The sequence below is a fragment of the Python bivittatus genome, unplaced genomic scaffold, assembly GCF_059951505.1.
Source record: "Python bivittatus isolate LINGU-HERP-01145 unplaced genomic scaffold, Pbiv_v1 ctg000480_np1212, whole genome shotgun sequence".
NCBI lineage: Eukaryota > Metazoa > Chordata > Lepidosauria > Squamata > Pythonidae > Python > Python bivittatus.
The window spans coordinates 8,943,717-8,960,193 of record NW_028277075.1 but is presented as its reverse complement, the minus strand read 5'-3'; the positions used below and the strand labels follow the sequence as shown (position 1 = coordinate 8,960,193).

Sequence of the window (16,477 nt, the reverse complement as noted above, 5' to 3'; positions counted from 1 at the left end):
CTATTTCTACTGCCCATGCTGCCGTTGTGCCTGCCGCCATTGCCAGAATATGGCATTGGTGCTGAAAAGATTGTGCATATCATGTTTAACATGTTGGGTGAATACTGTCTTTGTGATAGGTATATGTGTCTTGATTAAGACACATATACCTATCACAAAGGCAGCATTCACCCAACATGCTAAACTGTCTTGTATTTTCTTTGTTTTTGCCTCGATATGTTTTTTGAACCTGGCCAGTTTGATTTATGGGTCATGGGTTTTAGCTTGGGGGGTTGGGTGAACTCACCAAATGTGATTCATTTGATTATGTGAGCCAGTGATTCACACACAAACTTATTTAGCACCATTATTATATATCACATTTTTTGCAATAACCTGAAGAAGTCAGTTATGGAGACCATTAAGCAAGAATACAGCCCTTTCCTTTCCTCAGAGCCCATTCCACGTGACACTCAGAATCAGCCAACTGGAATCCTGGTGAGGGAGACCAAGATCTTAGAGAGTACACATATTCACCTTGGCAATTTTGTTCTTCTTAGCCCTGCATTGGCAGTGCATCAGAATTTTTGTGGACAGAAACAGGATGGATAAGTTTCCTCCAGTTTCTCTATCTAGATCTCAGTAATGCAAACTGAAGTGGCATCTTCATCATATGATCACATTTGAGAAAATGTGCTTTAAAGTATCGTTTCCATTTTGTATCATTCTATTCATCTATTTCCCATCCACCTCTCTTTTTCCAGGATGGTTCTTTCCATACTAAAGCATCCATCCTGGTGAAGTACTGCTTTCCCAGTCTCCAGGGATGGGAATTAAAATAATAATTCCATGCAATAGTTTATGTGATCCTGGATATATTTACTCTGATCCTTTTGCAAAGCCCCCCTGCAAAATTAATTAGTAGCTTCTTTCTCTTAACTTCTGTTACTGCTTCTTATTCAGCAAGATTACTGAATCTTATTACCGATGCATTTTTTCTTTCTTTCCCAATAATTAATCAGTTTCCTATATTATTTTCCTCTTCTCCCTTGCTTCTTTTCTTTTAATAAACAGTGAGATTTCATTTTTGGGTTTAAAAGAGGAATTGGATAAATTCATGGAAGACAGGGCTATTATTTTGGACACTCAATGTTACCTGTGGCTGGGAGCAGCATATTGTCTAATACCATTTGCAGGGGAACAACGGTGATAAAAGTTTATGTTTCCATCTCCTGCTTAGAAGCATCTCAGAGGCATCTGCTTGCTCATTGTAGGAAGCAAAAATGTTGACTACAGTGAGCTTTAGCCTGATACAACAGGGCTGTTCTTATGTTTTTATAAAAACGTGAAAGGAAATTAGCAAGGAAAAGAATTTCTCTGCAGGAAACAGGAAAGGGCAGATTGATTAATTAGCAATAAAAGACTATTTTTAGAAGCTTCTGCTGTCATAGTGAACAATTATAGAGTAAAACCAAGAGGAAACTTCCAATTAAAGGCACATTACCCCAGTAAAACCCTGATAATGATTAACTAATCCATACTGAAAAAGCTAGCACTGGAGATCTTTAACTTCACAACATTGTAGTTCAGCAGTGGAAAGAAAAGTAGAAAGATGGTAGAACTTATATTGGATCTTGATCATGCTTTCTCAATCCTATTAAATTAAACTAAAAAAGTGATTCATTGAAAAAAAAATAGATGTGGAACAATCTATTAGGAATACCGTGTTCTTTTATTCCTCTTAAGTCAGAGACTTTTACAATTTACATCATAAACATCTTAGGTGATTTGAGACATTTCCAGTCAAAATTCATATCATGGATGGATATGCAAGGGCCATATACAAGGGAGGGGAATGGGAGAATCAAATTGACGTTTCCGTGGACACTGCTGCAGTCATATAAAGCAGTATGCTATCCAGTACATCAAATGTTTTGCATCTCTGTTACATACTGTACCTCAAATATATAATGTATGTCTCTGTCTCTGTCTCTGTATCTAGGTAATATTGTTTACATTAGGGCTACTGCAACTGGGCTGCAAAAAGGTGGATAACTACAAGATGCAGAGTTAGAATTTTTTTTTATCTCTTTGCTTTGGTTTGGTTCATAGACTGTCTTGCTCCATCTTCAAATTTGTACAATGTAGAAACTCTTTGTTAACTTAATATCATTTATTTTTGAGATTAGACTTAATAGCTGGCAATTTTTTCAAGTAGATCTGTGGAAAATGCAATATATGGATTTTTGTAAACATTGCTCCTTTAGATTGCTTTCTTGAATTCAAAACCCAAACTTTTTTTCTTACTTGGTGGCAGTTTGGAAGAAGGATTCCCAGTATTTCAGGGTCCCCCCCCCCCATGTTTGTATTTATATAATACAATCACTTCCAAAAGTGATTTGACCGGAAGTAAGAATTTTCAATTCTGCCACTTTAATTTGAGAGAGCTGATTGTCCACTTGGGTTGATTAAATGACTGCTTCCTATAGAGTAAGCAGAGAGTGCAACAGGCATATAAGATAGCCATGTTCCAGGGAACAAGCTCACAAAATACCTGAAGAGAAGTTTGTAAGGAAAATTTTGTGGCAGTTTAAGAGGGAGTCCAGAAAAAAAATTCCCTCTAACTAAAGAGTTTGTACTAATCTGAAACCCAAGAGTGAAAAAAGAAACATTAGCCTTTCTACTGATAATGCCCTAAGAAGCAAAAGTGAAAATGAATGGAGAGGTCCCTATAATTGTGATCTGCAGTGTTTGTGCCAAGTTTGCCTCCTGCCTGAAAACAACATGATATATATTTGCAGCAAATGCAAGCTCACAGTAGTCCTGAAAAAGTCAAAGGATTGGAGTAGCAAGTAGCCACACTTCAGCTGATGAAAGAAGGTTCCACAACAGAAGGCAATTGGACAGTTACTTCAGCAGAATGAAAAAGATCTTGAAAATAGTTGATTTCAAACCAAATATGAGGCAGCAGTGTGACATGACTACAAAGAAAGCAAATGCAGTTTTAGGCTGCATCAACAGAAGTATTATTTCCAAATAATGGAAAGGAATCATTCCACTATATTCAGTTTTATCCATCTCAAGCACTGTGTCCACATTTTAAGAGGGATTCAGAGAAACTGGAGTAGATTCAGGAAAGGACAACAAGGATGATTCGGGTGTAGAAACTAAGTCCTATGAAGATAGACTGAAGGAACTAGGTATATTTAGTCTTGAGAAAATCCAGTGGAGATATGATAGCACTCTTCAAATACTTGAAAGGCTATCATGTAAAAGAAGAACAAGTTATGTTCTCTCTTGTTCCAGGGTACAGGACACAGAATAATAATAATAATAATAATAATAATAATAATAATAATAATAATAATAATAATAATAATTTAAATTACAGGAAGACAGATTCTGATTGAATGTTAGAAAACATTTCTTAACAGCAAGGGCAGCTCAAAAATGGAACCAATTATATAGAGACATTGTGCAATGTGTTCAACCAGAGGCTAGAAACTATCTCTCTAAAATGCTTTAATTTGGATTCCTGCACTGGACTGAGTGTTGGATGCAGTTGTCTAAATTATCCCTTCTAATTTATGTTATGAATTTAGCTGCCACAATAAGGATTCATTTCCTATTTGCCAAAGATGGGAATGTTAAGTTCATATGACCTCATGTAGGAATAGGAATTGACTGTATGAGAAGATAGTTTAACCATGAAGTACTTTTGAAATTAAACTAGTCATAGCAACAGTTCTATGAGTTTGGTTTCAAGGACCTTCAGGTCCTTGATGTGGTTGTTCTTCCCGAGATAGAACTTATATGTAATTTGGGGAGTGCTCTTAGACTTTCAGTTCCTGCTTAAAGAGCAGGTGGCAGCCTTTGCATAATCCCATCTTCTATACCAATTTCATCCTTTTCTGGATCAGGAGTCATTCATACTCTAATCACCTTTTCTTTGACTGTTGCAATGTGCTTTACATGGGACTACCCTTGAAGACCACTTGGAAACTACAACTCATCCAGTATGTAGCTGGTCGAGCATCATGGGTTTTCCTTATTTTGCCCGTGTAACATTTCAGCTTTGTGAGTACACTGGTTACCAGTGGGATTCCAGGTGCAGTTCAAGGTGTTGAATACCTCTTTCTCCTGTCACCTCTGCCTGATCAGCAATATAAGAGTTGGAGTGTTCCTGGTCCCAACTTGTGAGGCCAGAGAGATGTGTCTTCTCTGTAGCTGCACTTGCCCTGTGGAACAGCATCCCCATGAGATTAATAACAAATCTCTATTGGCTTTCATGAAACTCTGAAAATTCGGCTCTTCTAACAAGTCCTGGAGTAGGGTACACTGATTTACTCCCTTGTATTTTATTTCTGATTGCTGTAATCCTTTTTTATTTGGTTGTTGTCTCTCATATGTGGTTATGTATTATTATCTATTTTTTAATTTTATTACTTCTATGGTTATTTTAACCTGAACATCTAAGCCACCTAAGGTTATTTTTGTGATTGAAGCAGCATGATGATAGACAGACAGACAGACAACTGACTGCTTTCTTCCCTGCCCTAATTTCTTGCATATGCCATTTTCTACCTGCTGTCCTAAAATTTCTTTTCCCCTGGCTAAGGACAGTTTTGCTTTTAGAGCTTTGCTAAGTGGTAAAGCTACCCATTAAATTATTTACAATTTATAGCCTGCCTCTGTGCCCATAGTGAAGAGGTAGTAGGCAGAGGGGGAGGATTATGCACTCTTTATTTCCACAGTCCTTTTGTTGTTAAAAGTGGAATCCTTCTCCTTCCTTTTTATACATCTGGGACAGTTCTCCTATTTAAACACATGGATGTACGCCTATTGCATGCATCTCCCAGTTCTAGTTTCCTGCTGCATGGCACCCAACAAGATTATTGATTTATGATTTCAGATACTCATCTTGGTTGTGAAGCAAATCTTCCCAGACTTTGAGTTCATGTGGTTAGTGGAAGAAGCTAAGAAGAACTTGCCTCTTGAACTTGATTTCCTTAATGAGGGAAAGAATGCTGAGAAGGTTGCCTACATGCTCAGATGCTTTGACTTCCTAAAGGTATGGTGGACATGTGTTTGTATGCATGCCTGTATGTACAGTGAAACCTCGATTCAGTGGACCCCCATTGAGCAGGATTGGGATGTAATGGACAAAATTTCAGACCAGATATCCCCTCTCCCCCAATATAATGGACAAATCCAGATGAGGCAGTTAAGTTTATGTTAATTTTACCTTAATTTTTCAATCTCTGTAGCAATTTAAGTCATTTGGGTAATGATGTCAGAAGTGATGCAAATTACATTATTTGCATCGATTTACATTATTTGTTTAATGACATCATTACATATATAGCATAACTGGAGACAAATATTCTATTTGCAGATTTAATGGACATTTGGAAATAATGAACATCCCTCCCATGTATTCTGGCCCAGAGCTTTCTGGGATATCAACCAATTCCAAATCTGAGTCTGGTTTTGTTGTTTTAAATAGTGTGGAAACTGGGAAGGACTATCACAATCAATAGTTTGGCTCAAAATAAAACATAAAATAGGAAACCAGAGTTGTTTTATTCTGCTATTTCACTACCCTGAATAACATAGAAAGCCAGAATGGGTTCTGTGGTTAAGGACATACCTACAATGCAGTTTTTTATAGTCTTGGCCTAGTGAATTAGTGTTAAACCATAAGCAGTGCAATGATGCTGCTTAAGGAATCCCATTATGATTTTGCAATGTTCAACAGAAACCTGAATTTGGCTTGATATTTTTTTGGGGGGGTATACATTGCCAGGGTCACTTGAGGGGTCTAGAGTTGAGGGTCTCTTTCATGAGTACTCTGAGAGAGTGTCTTTCTGAAAAATTCAAGATGAAATGACATTGGATTGTATAAATTAGCTAATCCCTAATCATCTTCTTTTGGGTGGCTACTGCTCTTTGGGACTGATTTCAGGGTCTAGGTCTTCTGGTAACTGCTGGCCCATCAGAGAGCACCTTTCACAAGTTTCTTCTGGTAAATGGAAAAACATAGAAAGAAAATGGGAAGAGCAAGACAGAAGGAATCAAATGGGCTCAGAAGGAAAACTGCCAGAAATTTATCACATTCTGTAAAATATAAACAGAATATTCCTTGCTAGAGTACATTTCTGTATGTGCATTCTGACATAAAAAACACATAAATGCCCCTGAGCCATCTGTTGAGCTTTGTGCAAATACAGGGGTACCATTACACTCTTTCTATCTATCATATTTATATATGATCACAAAAAGTGATTCTGAGTAGCGTACAATAAAAAACAAATCATAAAATAAACAATATTAAAAAATTCTACAATTAAAAACATCCATCAGTATTTACTATTAACAGATTAGCAGAGAGGATTTGATGTTATAGACAATGCAGCCATCTCACTCGTTCACATTTACCTTGAGATCCCCAAGCCTGTTGACACAACCATGTTTTGAGGGACTTCCAGAAAGATGTCAAGGATGGAGCCAGTCTCACCTTGGGGGGAATGATGTTCCACAGATTGGGTGCCATGGCAGAAAAGACCCATCTTTTCTAGGTCCTGCCAGATTGTAAACTTCTTTGCAGACAGGACCTCTTCTCCAGGACCTGATGGGATGGGCAGATGTAATCAGGCAGAGGCAGTCTGTCAATTAACCCAGCCCCATGCCATGAAGGGCTTTAAAGATCAAAATCAGCACCTTGAATTGAATCTGGAAGCAAACTGGCAAACAGTGCAGCTCATGGAGCAGAGGTGTAACGTTTGCCATTCTAGGAGCACACAGAACTGCCTGCACTGCTGCATTTTGTACCAGCTGAAGCTTCTGGATACTTTTCAAGGGCAGCCCATGTAGAACAAATTACAGTAGTCCATCCGGGAGGTGAACAGGGTATGAGTGACTATGAAGAGAGTCTCCCGATTCAGGGATAGGCACAACTGGTGCACAACATTAAGTTGTGCAAAGGTCCTCCTAGTCATGACTGCCACCTGCTCTTTGAGCAGGAGTTGCTACTCCAGGAAGACCCCCAGGTTGCACAACAGGTCTGTTTGGGGCAGTGCAACCCCATCCAGTACCAAAGATGGCATGGTCCCTGAACTGGAGGGCCCCAAATCCCAGAGCCACTCAGTGTTACCAGGGTTCAGCTGAGGCCTGTTGTTCCCCATCCAGGCCCCCACAACCTCCAGACACTGGAATAGGACATCACCAGGGGCAGAGAGCATAGTGATGAGTGTACTGATGTTACCTCACCCCATGGTGATGGATGATCTCTCCCAGCAGCTTCATGTCGATGTTAAATATGTAGATGTTAAATAGGAGTGGAGAGAGCACTGAACCCTGTGGCACTTCACATGGTAGGGGCTGAGGGCAGGACCTCCCCCCCCATTACCACTGACTGGTATCGACCCTGAAGGAAGGAGGAAAACCAGCCACAATATAGCGACACCCACCCCCAATCCCCAGAACCAGTCCAGAAGGATACCATGGTTGATGGTATCAGAGGCTGCTGAGAGGTCAAGCAGAGCAAGGATGGATGCACAACTTCCGCCCTGCTTGTGCCAGAGATCATCTAAAGGTACAACCAATGCTGTATTCATCCCATGGAAGTCCTCTAAAGCTGCTGCACAACAACCTTCTCCACACCTTCCCCCAAAAGGGGAGGTACGATATTGGACAAAAGTTGTGCAGTATGGTGGGATCCAGCAATGGTTTCTTGAGAAGGAGGCAAACCAATGCCTCCTTAAGGGTGGAGAAACAACCCCTCACTCAAGGAGGAAATCACCACTGCTAGAATCTGCCGACACAACACCTCCCAGGCCACTTTAGTTAGCCAGGAGGGGCATGGATATAAAGAGCAAGTGGTCGAGCTCACAGTCATAAGGACCCTGTCCATTTCCTCAGGCCCAACAGGTTCAAACTGTTCCCAAATAAAGGGACCAGACTTTACTAACTGGGACCTGTGTCCAACTGAGAACAAATTTGAGTGATTTTGTCCAACAGATGCTGAGCATATTTTTCTGTGTGGCCTTGTAGGGGGATCTTGGTTGTGTCACCTGAAATGAGGCTGTGGGACAGTTATCTGTGGCACAATAGGGGCAGAGAAGTGTTGTCTCTTTGCCGCCCTTACCACCACAATGTAGCCCTTAATAGCTGCTCTAGCCCATGTTCGGTTGAGTTTGTCCCTCACTGAGTGCCAGTGATGCTCTAGACGTCTCTTCTCCCATTTCATCTCCCTCAGTTCTTCCGTGAACCATGGAAAGTGATGGGATCCACAAGAAGGGAAAGGCTCCACAGGTGTGATCCAGTCCAAGGCCTTGGCAGCCCTCTTGTTCCAAGCAGCCACCAAGGCTTTAGATAGACTATGCAGCAGATCAGCAGGAACAATCCCCAGCTCCCTCTGAAACCCATCAGGGTCCATCAATCACCAAGGGCAGGCCAGTCTAATAGGTCCTGCCTCACTGTGGTTGATAGTGGCACTGGAGAATCCCATGGTAATAGGGTGTGATCTGACCATGACAAGGGGGACACTAAAAGTTCCCGCAGTTCCAGATCATATTGCTACTGCTTCAACAGGAAAACCAGATGAGATGTGTGACCACTGTCCCATGTTGGGCCCTGGATGACCAGGGATAAGCCCATGGCTGTCATGGTAGCCATGAATTCCTGAGCTGCCTCAGACCCCACTTCCAGGTTGAAGTCCCCCAAGACCATAAGTCTGGGGAACCCCACCACCAACCCAGAAATGGAGTCAAGCAGCTAAGACAGGGAGGTTGCTACACAGCAAGGAGGCTGATAAAGTAGCAACAATCCCAACTGATCCCTAGAGCCCAACTTAATGAACAGGGTCTCACATCTGGCAACTTGTGGAGCAGCGCTTCTGAAAGCCTTAAGAGATTTCCAGATGACAATTGCCACACCACCACCCCTGCCTGAGGTCTTGGCTGATGCCGCACCGGAAACCCAGCTGGGCACATTTCCAAAAGGGGAACCCCTCCTTCTGAATGCAACATTCCTGCACATCACAACTTGATTTTCAGCATGGGCATAATGCCATCAGTAGAGTTTTCTGCATATATCAGAAGCAATCTCGAGATGAGGACGGGGGCTGCCATTTCCCCACTGCTGCTGCTGCAATGGGTCTAGTTTGCATATTGCAGATGTGGCAGTACACCTTCTGACAGAGGCCTAGAGTGCTTTGAATACTAATAAGCAAATGTCAGGCTCATACTTTGATAACCCCTTATGCATCACATGAAAGGATAATACTGAAGAACCTGCACCACAACCCTAACCCACTGCTGCCCCCCAGCAAGAGGGACAGAAGGGATCTGCCTCTGCACCCACACATAAACTGCAACAACACAGGACTTTGCAAATCACAAATAAGCATTGCTTAGAGGAATTTTATAGGCTACATAATCCAGTTTCCTACTCAGTGAGCCAGCACATCTCCCTCCCATCCCAGATGGCTGTCCATCCTCTCTTTGAAAATCTTCCCCTCTGTGAGGGAAAGCAGGTTGCCCTACCATTCAGCTGCAGTCTACCCTCCCATAACTTCAGCCAACTGGAGATAAACCTGTTTTCTTGGATAGTGGTGAGTCAGCCTTTCTCCTCTTCTGTGTAGCATCCCTTCAGATACTTGAAAAAGGTGGACGTTTCCTTTCACAATCTTCCTTTTTCCAAAGAGGCATGTACTGAATGTTTAAAGCACTCATTCAGGTTGTAAGGTTCACTGCATTAGGTGCTGGAAATAACCCTTGTGAGACACGAACTCGAACGAAAGCTAGTTTACTCAGGCGTAATGCGTAGTGGTTACAGACAAAGCCAGGATTGGCTTGGCACGGTTTCTTACAGGGTTTTATAGGGGTCGCCCCTTGACCCGTAGTACCCCTGGGTTCCGCCCCTGCCCTTGTCCTGGGTCACCCCTCTGCTTGTCGTGATCTCCCTCCCCTCTCCTTAATGGCAGATTCAGTCAGGTTTCATTGTCCTCATAATCATCATCTTTTGTCCGTGTTGTCGGTGTGCTCGTGGGGCTTTTCTCATTCGGATGAACTGGGGTTTCTTAAGTCATGTTCCAACTGGTTGCTGATTGCCTCCGGATCACTGTATTCCTAAAGTGTTGTAATCGGCGTTGCCCGGGGTGGCTGGGGAGCGCCTGTGCTACAATGTTGCCAGTTTCAATTTACTCTTGGCCATGAGTTAACTGCCACCACCTGCCTGCAATTAGCTTGCGGTTTGCCTCGTTTCCCTTCCCTGACCGCCTATGCCTGAGGCGGTGAAATTGACTAGCGGTGGTGAACTGAACAGTGGCGCTGGCTGAACCTGACACAGGTGATCATGGGCATTACTGCCATGGGTGCATAGCTGGATTGCAAATGCACATCTTTAGCCAGATGTGTGTTTGTCTACAGAGCTTTTGTGTGACTTGCTGTTGTCCTTTCCTTTCTCTCAAAAGCACCAGTTGAACAGTTGCTATTATTACTGAACAGGGTGGAGCCCCTCTCTTAGGGCTACATACCTGCAATGAATACATCTGGAAAGCCACTACTTGGCAGCCAAGAGAGAGTAAGCTGTTTGCTGCCACCTAGTGGTCATCTGGATTTGAGCAGCCTGGGTAGAGTTGCCCCACCTTTCTCAAGCTGTATATGTGGCCTGGCCATTTTCAATCTTGAACAGAGCCTGGGAATGCTCCACTGTAGTCTTTTCCATGTCTAATGCTAAAGCAAACAGGCCTTTAAAGGGCAGAAAAGGCCAAAAGCTGATGGCTCATTCTGAGTGAATGTTTATCACAAGTGTGCCTATGTCCATGGCTGCTGTAACAACTTGGAGAGTGTGAAGCAAATCCCCATGGAGACCGCCAATCACATCCTTGCTGGGTGAAAGAGCCGCTGTAGTATCGATTCAGGGAATAATAACAAATTATTGCAAAAATGGCTAAATAATAGATTTCCCCTGTCCAACTTGTCGATTCCAAGACATTTTCATCAACCCCAAAGACAGCAAGGGTGTTCTGTTCCTGTATAATTTTTTTTTTCTTGAGGGATGGGGAAGGAAACCTACAGCACAGCAGGGAAGTGGATTTCTTACTGTGAACCCAGTTAAGCTTGTAAAGCCAAAGATAAATTGTTTCCATGTGCGGGCATTAGGGCCCAATGTCTGTGCATAATTTAAGCTTGCCAAAGACTATGATTTTGTACAACTGAGACTTACAAAGCTTAGTAAGGGCCATTGACTGTTGTAAATTTTAAAATGAGGATAAGTATTGATTCAGGGTTAAAATAAGCAATGCCCTTTTGGATCAGTAGATTTAAGGGCCAGTGCATAGTAACAGCAGGGAAAAACCTGTTAGCATCAGGAATCAGTTTGTACTGTCTTTTTTTTTTTAATGAAAAATAAAAAGGGAATTTGGAGATAATTCTGAGCAAGGCTGGAATAAAAAGATCCTTACCTTTCTTCATGTCCTCTGAATTATGCTGTATATATATTGCACTGCTGGATGTGCTATAGAGATCCTGGAAATTTTCTGTGAGGTATCCTAGAGAAAAAAAGAGCTTACAGATTAAAAAATACTGAAGAGTTCTAGCCCACAGATCTATAATTTCTGCAATTTTGGAACCACATTTTATCACCAGCCGTTAACAACAAAAAACCCAACATCTGAATTGAAATATATCTGGTTTTTTCTTCTTTCTCAATCCTTAAATTCCCAACTTCTATAAGGCTACATAAGACCCACTGAACTCAATAGGATTTTTTTCTGAGAGGGCGTGCATAGAAATTTGCTTTAAAGAACGTATGTTCTGTATTAATTTGCATATAACATATTATATTTTGTATGCTTGTGAAACTTAAAAGGCCTAAATGCCTCACACTTACTCAGATAATTGCATATATAGATTCTCAACAAAAGGAAGTTTTTATTATCTGAGTCTAGAATCCATAAATGTGTTTGTCAATATGAAAGTTATGAAGCAACGTTCATCCTCCTCCAGAACCTAGGAGGATACAGAGGCTTTCTAATATAAAGCTGATGTCCCAGTTTCAATCTAACCCTTTTGAGTTGTTTTAAATTCTGGAACATTTGAAACTTCTAACACTAAGGTGGAAAAATATTGCTTGTTTGACTATCTAATTTGAACATATACTAGCAATTCTAATATTGCTAATCTTACAGTCTTACTACAATTCAATTTATTTATTCTGATGACTCACATGGTGAGCTAATGATAGCAATATTATATTAAAATTGAAAATGTAGTTTTGACAATATTTCATTCCTCATTCTAAAAGAGATACTCTTTTATCAGAAACATTTTCAGTTTTCCGACCATAGGTTTTCTGTTTGGCAGTAGGATAGAAGAGATATTTTTGTCTGCTTTAGTTGTTGGGGGAAAGGGACCCTTTTTTCATTGATAGATGCTCCAGTAACACCTAAAAAAGACATTGCATTTGCAAAGAGGGGCTTAATAATCTCCCAAGAAATCTCATATTTGCAAAACATTGTTGTTTACTCTCTGCCAGTGCTGATGTAATAGCCTGGAGGCTTATATATGGAGCATGTCTGCTTGGCTACATCTGCACACGAAAGGTTGTTGTAAGACAAAGTGGGATGGCTGATTTCTTACAGAACCATGTTAAAGGTGGTGCAGGAAAGATATAGTTCTTCTCCTGCCTTTGATATAGACAGAAGAGTTAAACTCCCAACATGCCTGTGAGGTGAGTGCTGATTAACAGCTGGCTTAAATAAACCAGCACAGAGTTTTGATGATATCATGCCCTCTGGTGAGTCTGATAGAAATGGGTATGTTTAACCTTGAGAAAAAATGACCGAGGGAGATACACTTTTCAAGTACCTGAAGAGATGACACACAGAAGAAAATCAAGAACTATTTTCTCTGTTTCCAGAATAAAAGGATAATTGATGTAAGCTTCAGGAAGACAGATTCAAGTTAAATGTTAGGAAAACTTCTTAACAGGAAAAGCAATTTGACAGGTAAACAAATTACCTAGTGAGGTCTGGAGGTTGAGTCATGGCAACTGGACTTCTTTTCTTTTTGGTAGAGATAGTTCGCTACTTGTCCAAGCAGCTTCTTCAGTCTCTTGAAGATGTTTCTTCAAGTAGCAAAACGTCTCTGCTGAAAAGAAAAGAAGTCCAGTTACCATGACTCAACCTCCAGACAATTCCACCTGGATGACTGAGAATCTTCATAAACATACCCAGTGAGGTGGTAGGCTCTCCTTCATTGGAGGGGATCCAGCAGAGATTAGACAGCCATCTATCAGGAATGCTTTAATTTAGATTTTTGCAGTGAGCAAGAGATTGCCCTTGATGGTCTCTTCTAACCATATAATTCCATGAAATTCTATACATATGATATTTGAGATTATGATAGCAGTGTTCGCAGAACATGCTATCCTATGGTTAAGTGAACTATAGGTTATTGCATCAACCCAATTGCCTTGGATCTTACTACACACCAAATTATAAAGTAATTTCAATATAGTGAGCCAATAACTAGACAACCACATTTTAGTCTAATATATTGTATGAATCCAGCCTTTAAGTGAGACCGTTGTTCCATCTTGGCCAGTAATGTTTTCCTTGACTAGCAGTGGCTTGCCAGTTTTTGAGGCCAAGTCCCTGGATTCTTCTGACCAACAATGCTATGCACTGAACTGAGGAGTTATACAAAGCAAATGCTGTACCACTGAGCTTAGGTTATCCAAGGCAGACCTGGATTTGAATATAAGTTTCTGGGTTCTAGTGTCAGCTCTTGTTTTCCCTTTACCAAACTGCACTGTATTTGCAGAATGGTATGTGGCTGGGAATATGCAGTACTTTATAACTGTTTTCTTACATTTACTGATGGTGAAGAATTTCCAGTTCTGAACTCTTTTAACTATTTCCTGTATCTGTTCCGCTGGGAATGGAGAAAGGTTAATTTGAGCCGGAATAATCTACTTACATATTCATATTTCCAAGACAGATAGGACCAGTCTCCTCAAGTGTTCATATCTCATGCTAAAAAAAGATGGTTTGTCTAGTTTTAGCTTCCTCTGCTTCCCTTAATATTCTTCAGAGTCTGGTGTTTTGTTACAGGTTCCAAAAATTTATTGGGAGCTTTCAACAAGACGCGTTCTTTTCATGGAGTTCATGGAAGGTGGACAAGTGAATGACAAGGACTACATGGAGAGAAACTGCATCAATGTCAGTGAGGTAATATTCCCTTTGACCATGACAGCAGCCAGTGGAGCTGAGCCAAAAATGTGCTCTTTATGGTATACAGTGGTGACATCTAAAGGGATCTTTAAGTTGAGCTCTTTAAAGTTGAGAGTTCCCAGTATTTAGGAGCTTAAGAGTTAATGAAATTTGGAGAATAAAGACATAAAGGCTTACCTAAGGATTGCATTATTAAAAAGAATTAAAACATACATTCAGAAGATTAACCTACAACAGAGTTAATCTTTTAAGCACAATACTGTAATTGTATTCATTCACAGAAACTACTAATTCTAACCATTATCGCACATATATTGAAAGCAATAGTGTGGTTTAACTGTCCTTATGTAAATTGTCCATGGGGTAGAGAGGAGCAGTCATAGAAGGAGTCTAAATCATGTTGTGACTTAGCCAAAACAGGTTGACTTAAATAAGTTAGACTGTCATGTTATTTATTACATGACTCCCGATTAGCTATATTGTTGATGTGATTATTCTCAGGAAGAAGCCAGAAAAAATTTGAGCAGAGAGCAAAATGAGGAACTGAGTGGAGGGAGGAGGGGAGCTGAAGATTGTATAATTGGTAGTAGAAACTATTTCAGTACTCTTTTTTCTCTGTGGCACAATTTATGGCTTATAACACGAAGTACACAATTCCACATAGTTCTACATGCAGATTTGGTGTTCAAGTATGATTTCTACTATATGTCCTGCACCTTTACCTTAATTAGAAATATATGCATAGAGATGTCACATTCTGTTCCAGATGCAGTCATATTTCATAGCCTGATGCGGTTCCCGATTACAGGGTGCGTGTGGCTGGCTGTTTGAGGATTAAAGTATATGTGATTTTTCAGGGGAAGAGGCTTAGTTTTATATGCAAAAAATAGGGCAAATTGAGCCTGTCAGATTTGCCCTCCAAGTCAGTGAATTCTGATTGAATTAGTGCTGCTTGCTTTTCCCCCTGTGCTCTATTGATGAGCGTCAAAATGCCATTTGGCTGACTAGCTATCAGAGAGCTCCAGCATAAAATCAATTGTACTTAATCTGTCTGTCTCTGAAGCCTCAATGCTCCCTTCCCATCAACTTTTTATTCTGTGGCAGAGGTCACTCAACATCATTTATATACATTCCAGCCTAAATTCAAAGGGGAAGTCAAGTTACACATTCATTATCTGTTAAAAGCCTACATCTATATATTTTCCTACTTTTCACTAGAAGGAATTGCTCACAAAGGTAAGTAAGCACTCCCAAATTACATTAATACACTAATTGGCAGTAACATAAAGGAAAATTGACATGTACAATAACTGCTTCACTGCTTCCTTATGCCTCTATTGCTTGTGTGTGTGTGTGCTTTGAGTCTCAGTATTTGGGATCACAGAAGCCGCTTGTGTCAGAGGGCAGATTTAGTAACAACCTCTGTGTTGCCCTTGTCTAATTATTTTTTTTTATCCCTTTTAAGTGGTGGTTGTTCATTGCTATGAAGAAAAGTACAGCTTTTAGGTCACTGTGGTAGAACTGATTTAAAAAGAAGAATTCTTCAGATTGGATGCTTTGTACCATAACTATGCTTTCTAAGATGGTAGTTTTCATATCAGAGGACAGTGTTTTGTATGAGAAAATATGCTGTCAATATTTAAGCCAGTAAACTGGCTTGAACCTTTCTTATTCTATGCCAAGGGATTGTTGTAGTCAAACATCTGGATCAAACAGATTTTCTGCCTGTATTCCCTCTATTCTGTACTTTCAATAAGATGTCTCATACCTTCCTTGTATACGTTTTAGATTTGCAACATGTATGTCATTTACTCTTAGAATATGAACACTGCACAATTTTATTAATATCCTCTTATTATTTTCATTATTAAAAACGTGGTTAATGCATGACTACATCATAACTGTCTTTCTTAGCACTAACGTTCATTTTAAGCTTTTAGGCTGGAATATGCAGTATTTTTATTGTTTTAATTTTGCTTTGTATTAGGTCTTCAGTGTGATTTGTACAATTATATTCTGGAGTTGATTAACAAATATAGTAAATAAATAGAGGTTAACTTTATGCATGCTAAGAGATTGCAGGTTTTTCTAGTGTTGCTAGGAGAAAATAGGAAGCTGCTTTATATCAAGTCAAAACATTGATCTTTTTATCCAGGCAGCACAATCTGTTGGGATTGGTAGTAATTTTTCCTAGCCATGTTGAGATTAATTTTGCTTTTTCAGGGTCCTGAGGATTAAACTGGAAACTTGTGTACTAGT

At 40.3% G+C, this 16,477-nt stretch overlaps 1 protein-coding gene across 6 annotated transcripts in view; it reads left to right on the top strand.

Annotated features, from left to right (window-relative positions):
* ADCK1 (aarF domain containing kinase 1) overlaps window positions 1–16,477 on the top strand; it is a 112,933-nt gene that overhangs the window by 82,679 nt on the left and 13,777 nt on the right. For all 6 annotated transcript variants that reach the window (XM_088145272.1, XM_088145271.1, XM_088145270.1 and 3 more), the window contains 2 exons: window positions 4,892–5,050; window positions 14,099–14,215. In XM_088145272.1, the coding sequence (XP_088001398.1) occupies window positions 4,892–5,050; window positions 14,099–14,215 (276 nt within the window). The remainder of the gene's footprint in view (window positions 1–4,891; window positions 5,051–14,098; window positions 14,216–16,477) is intronic.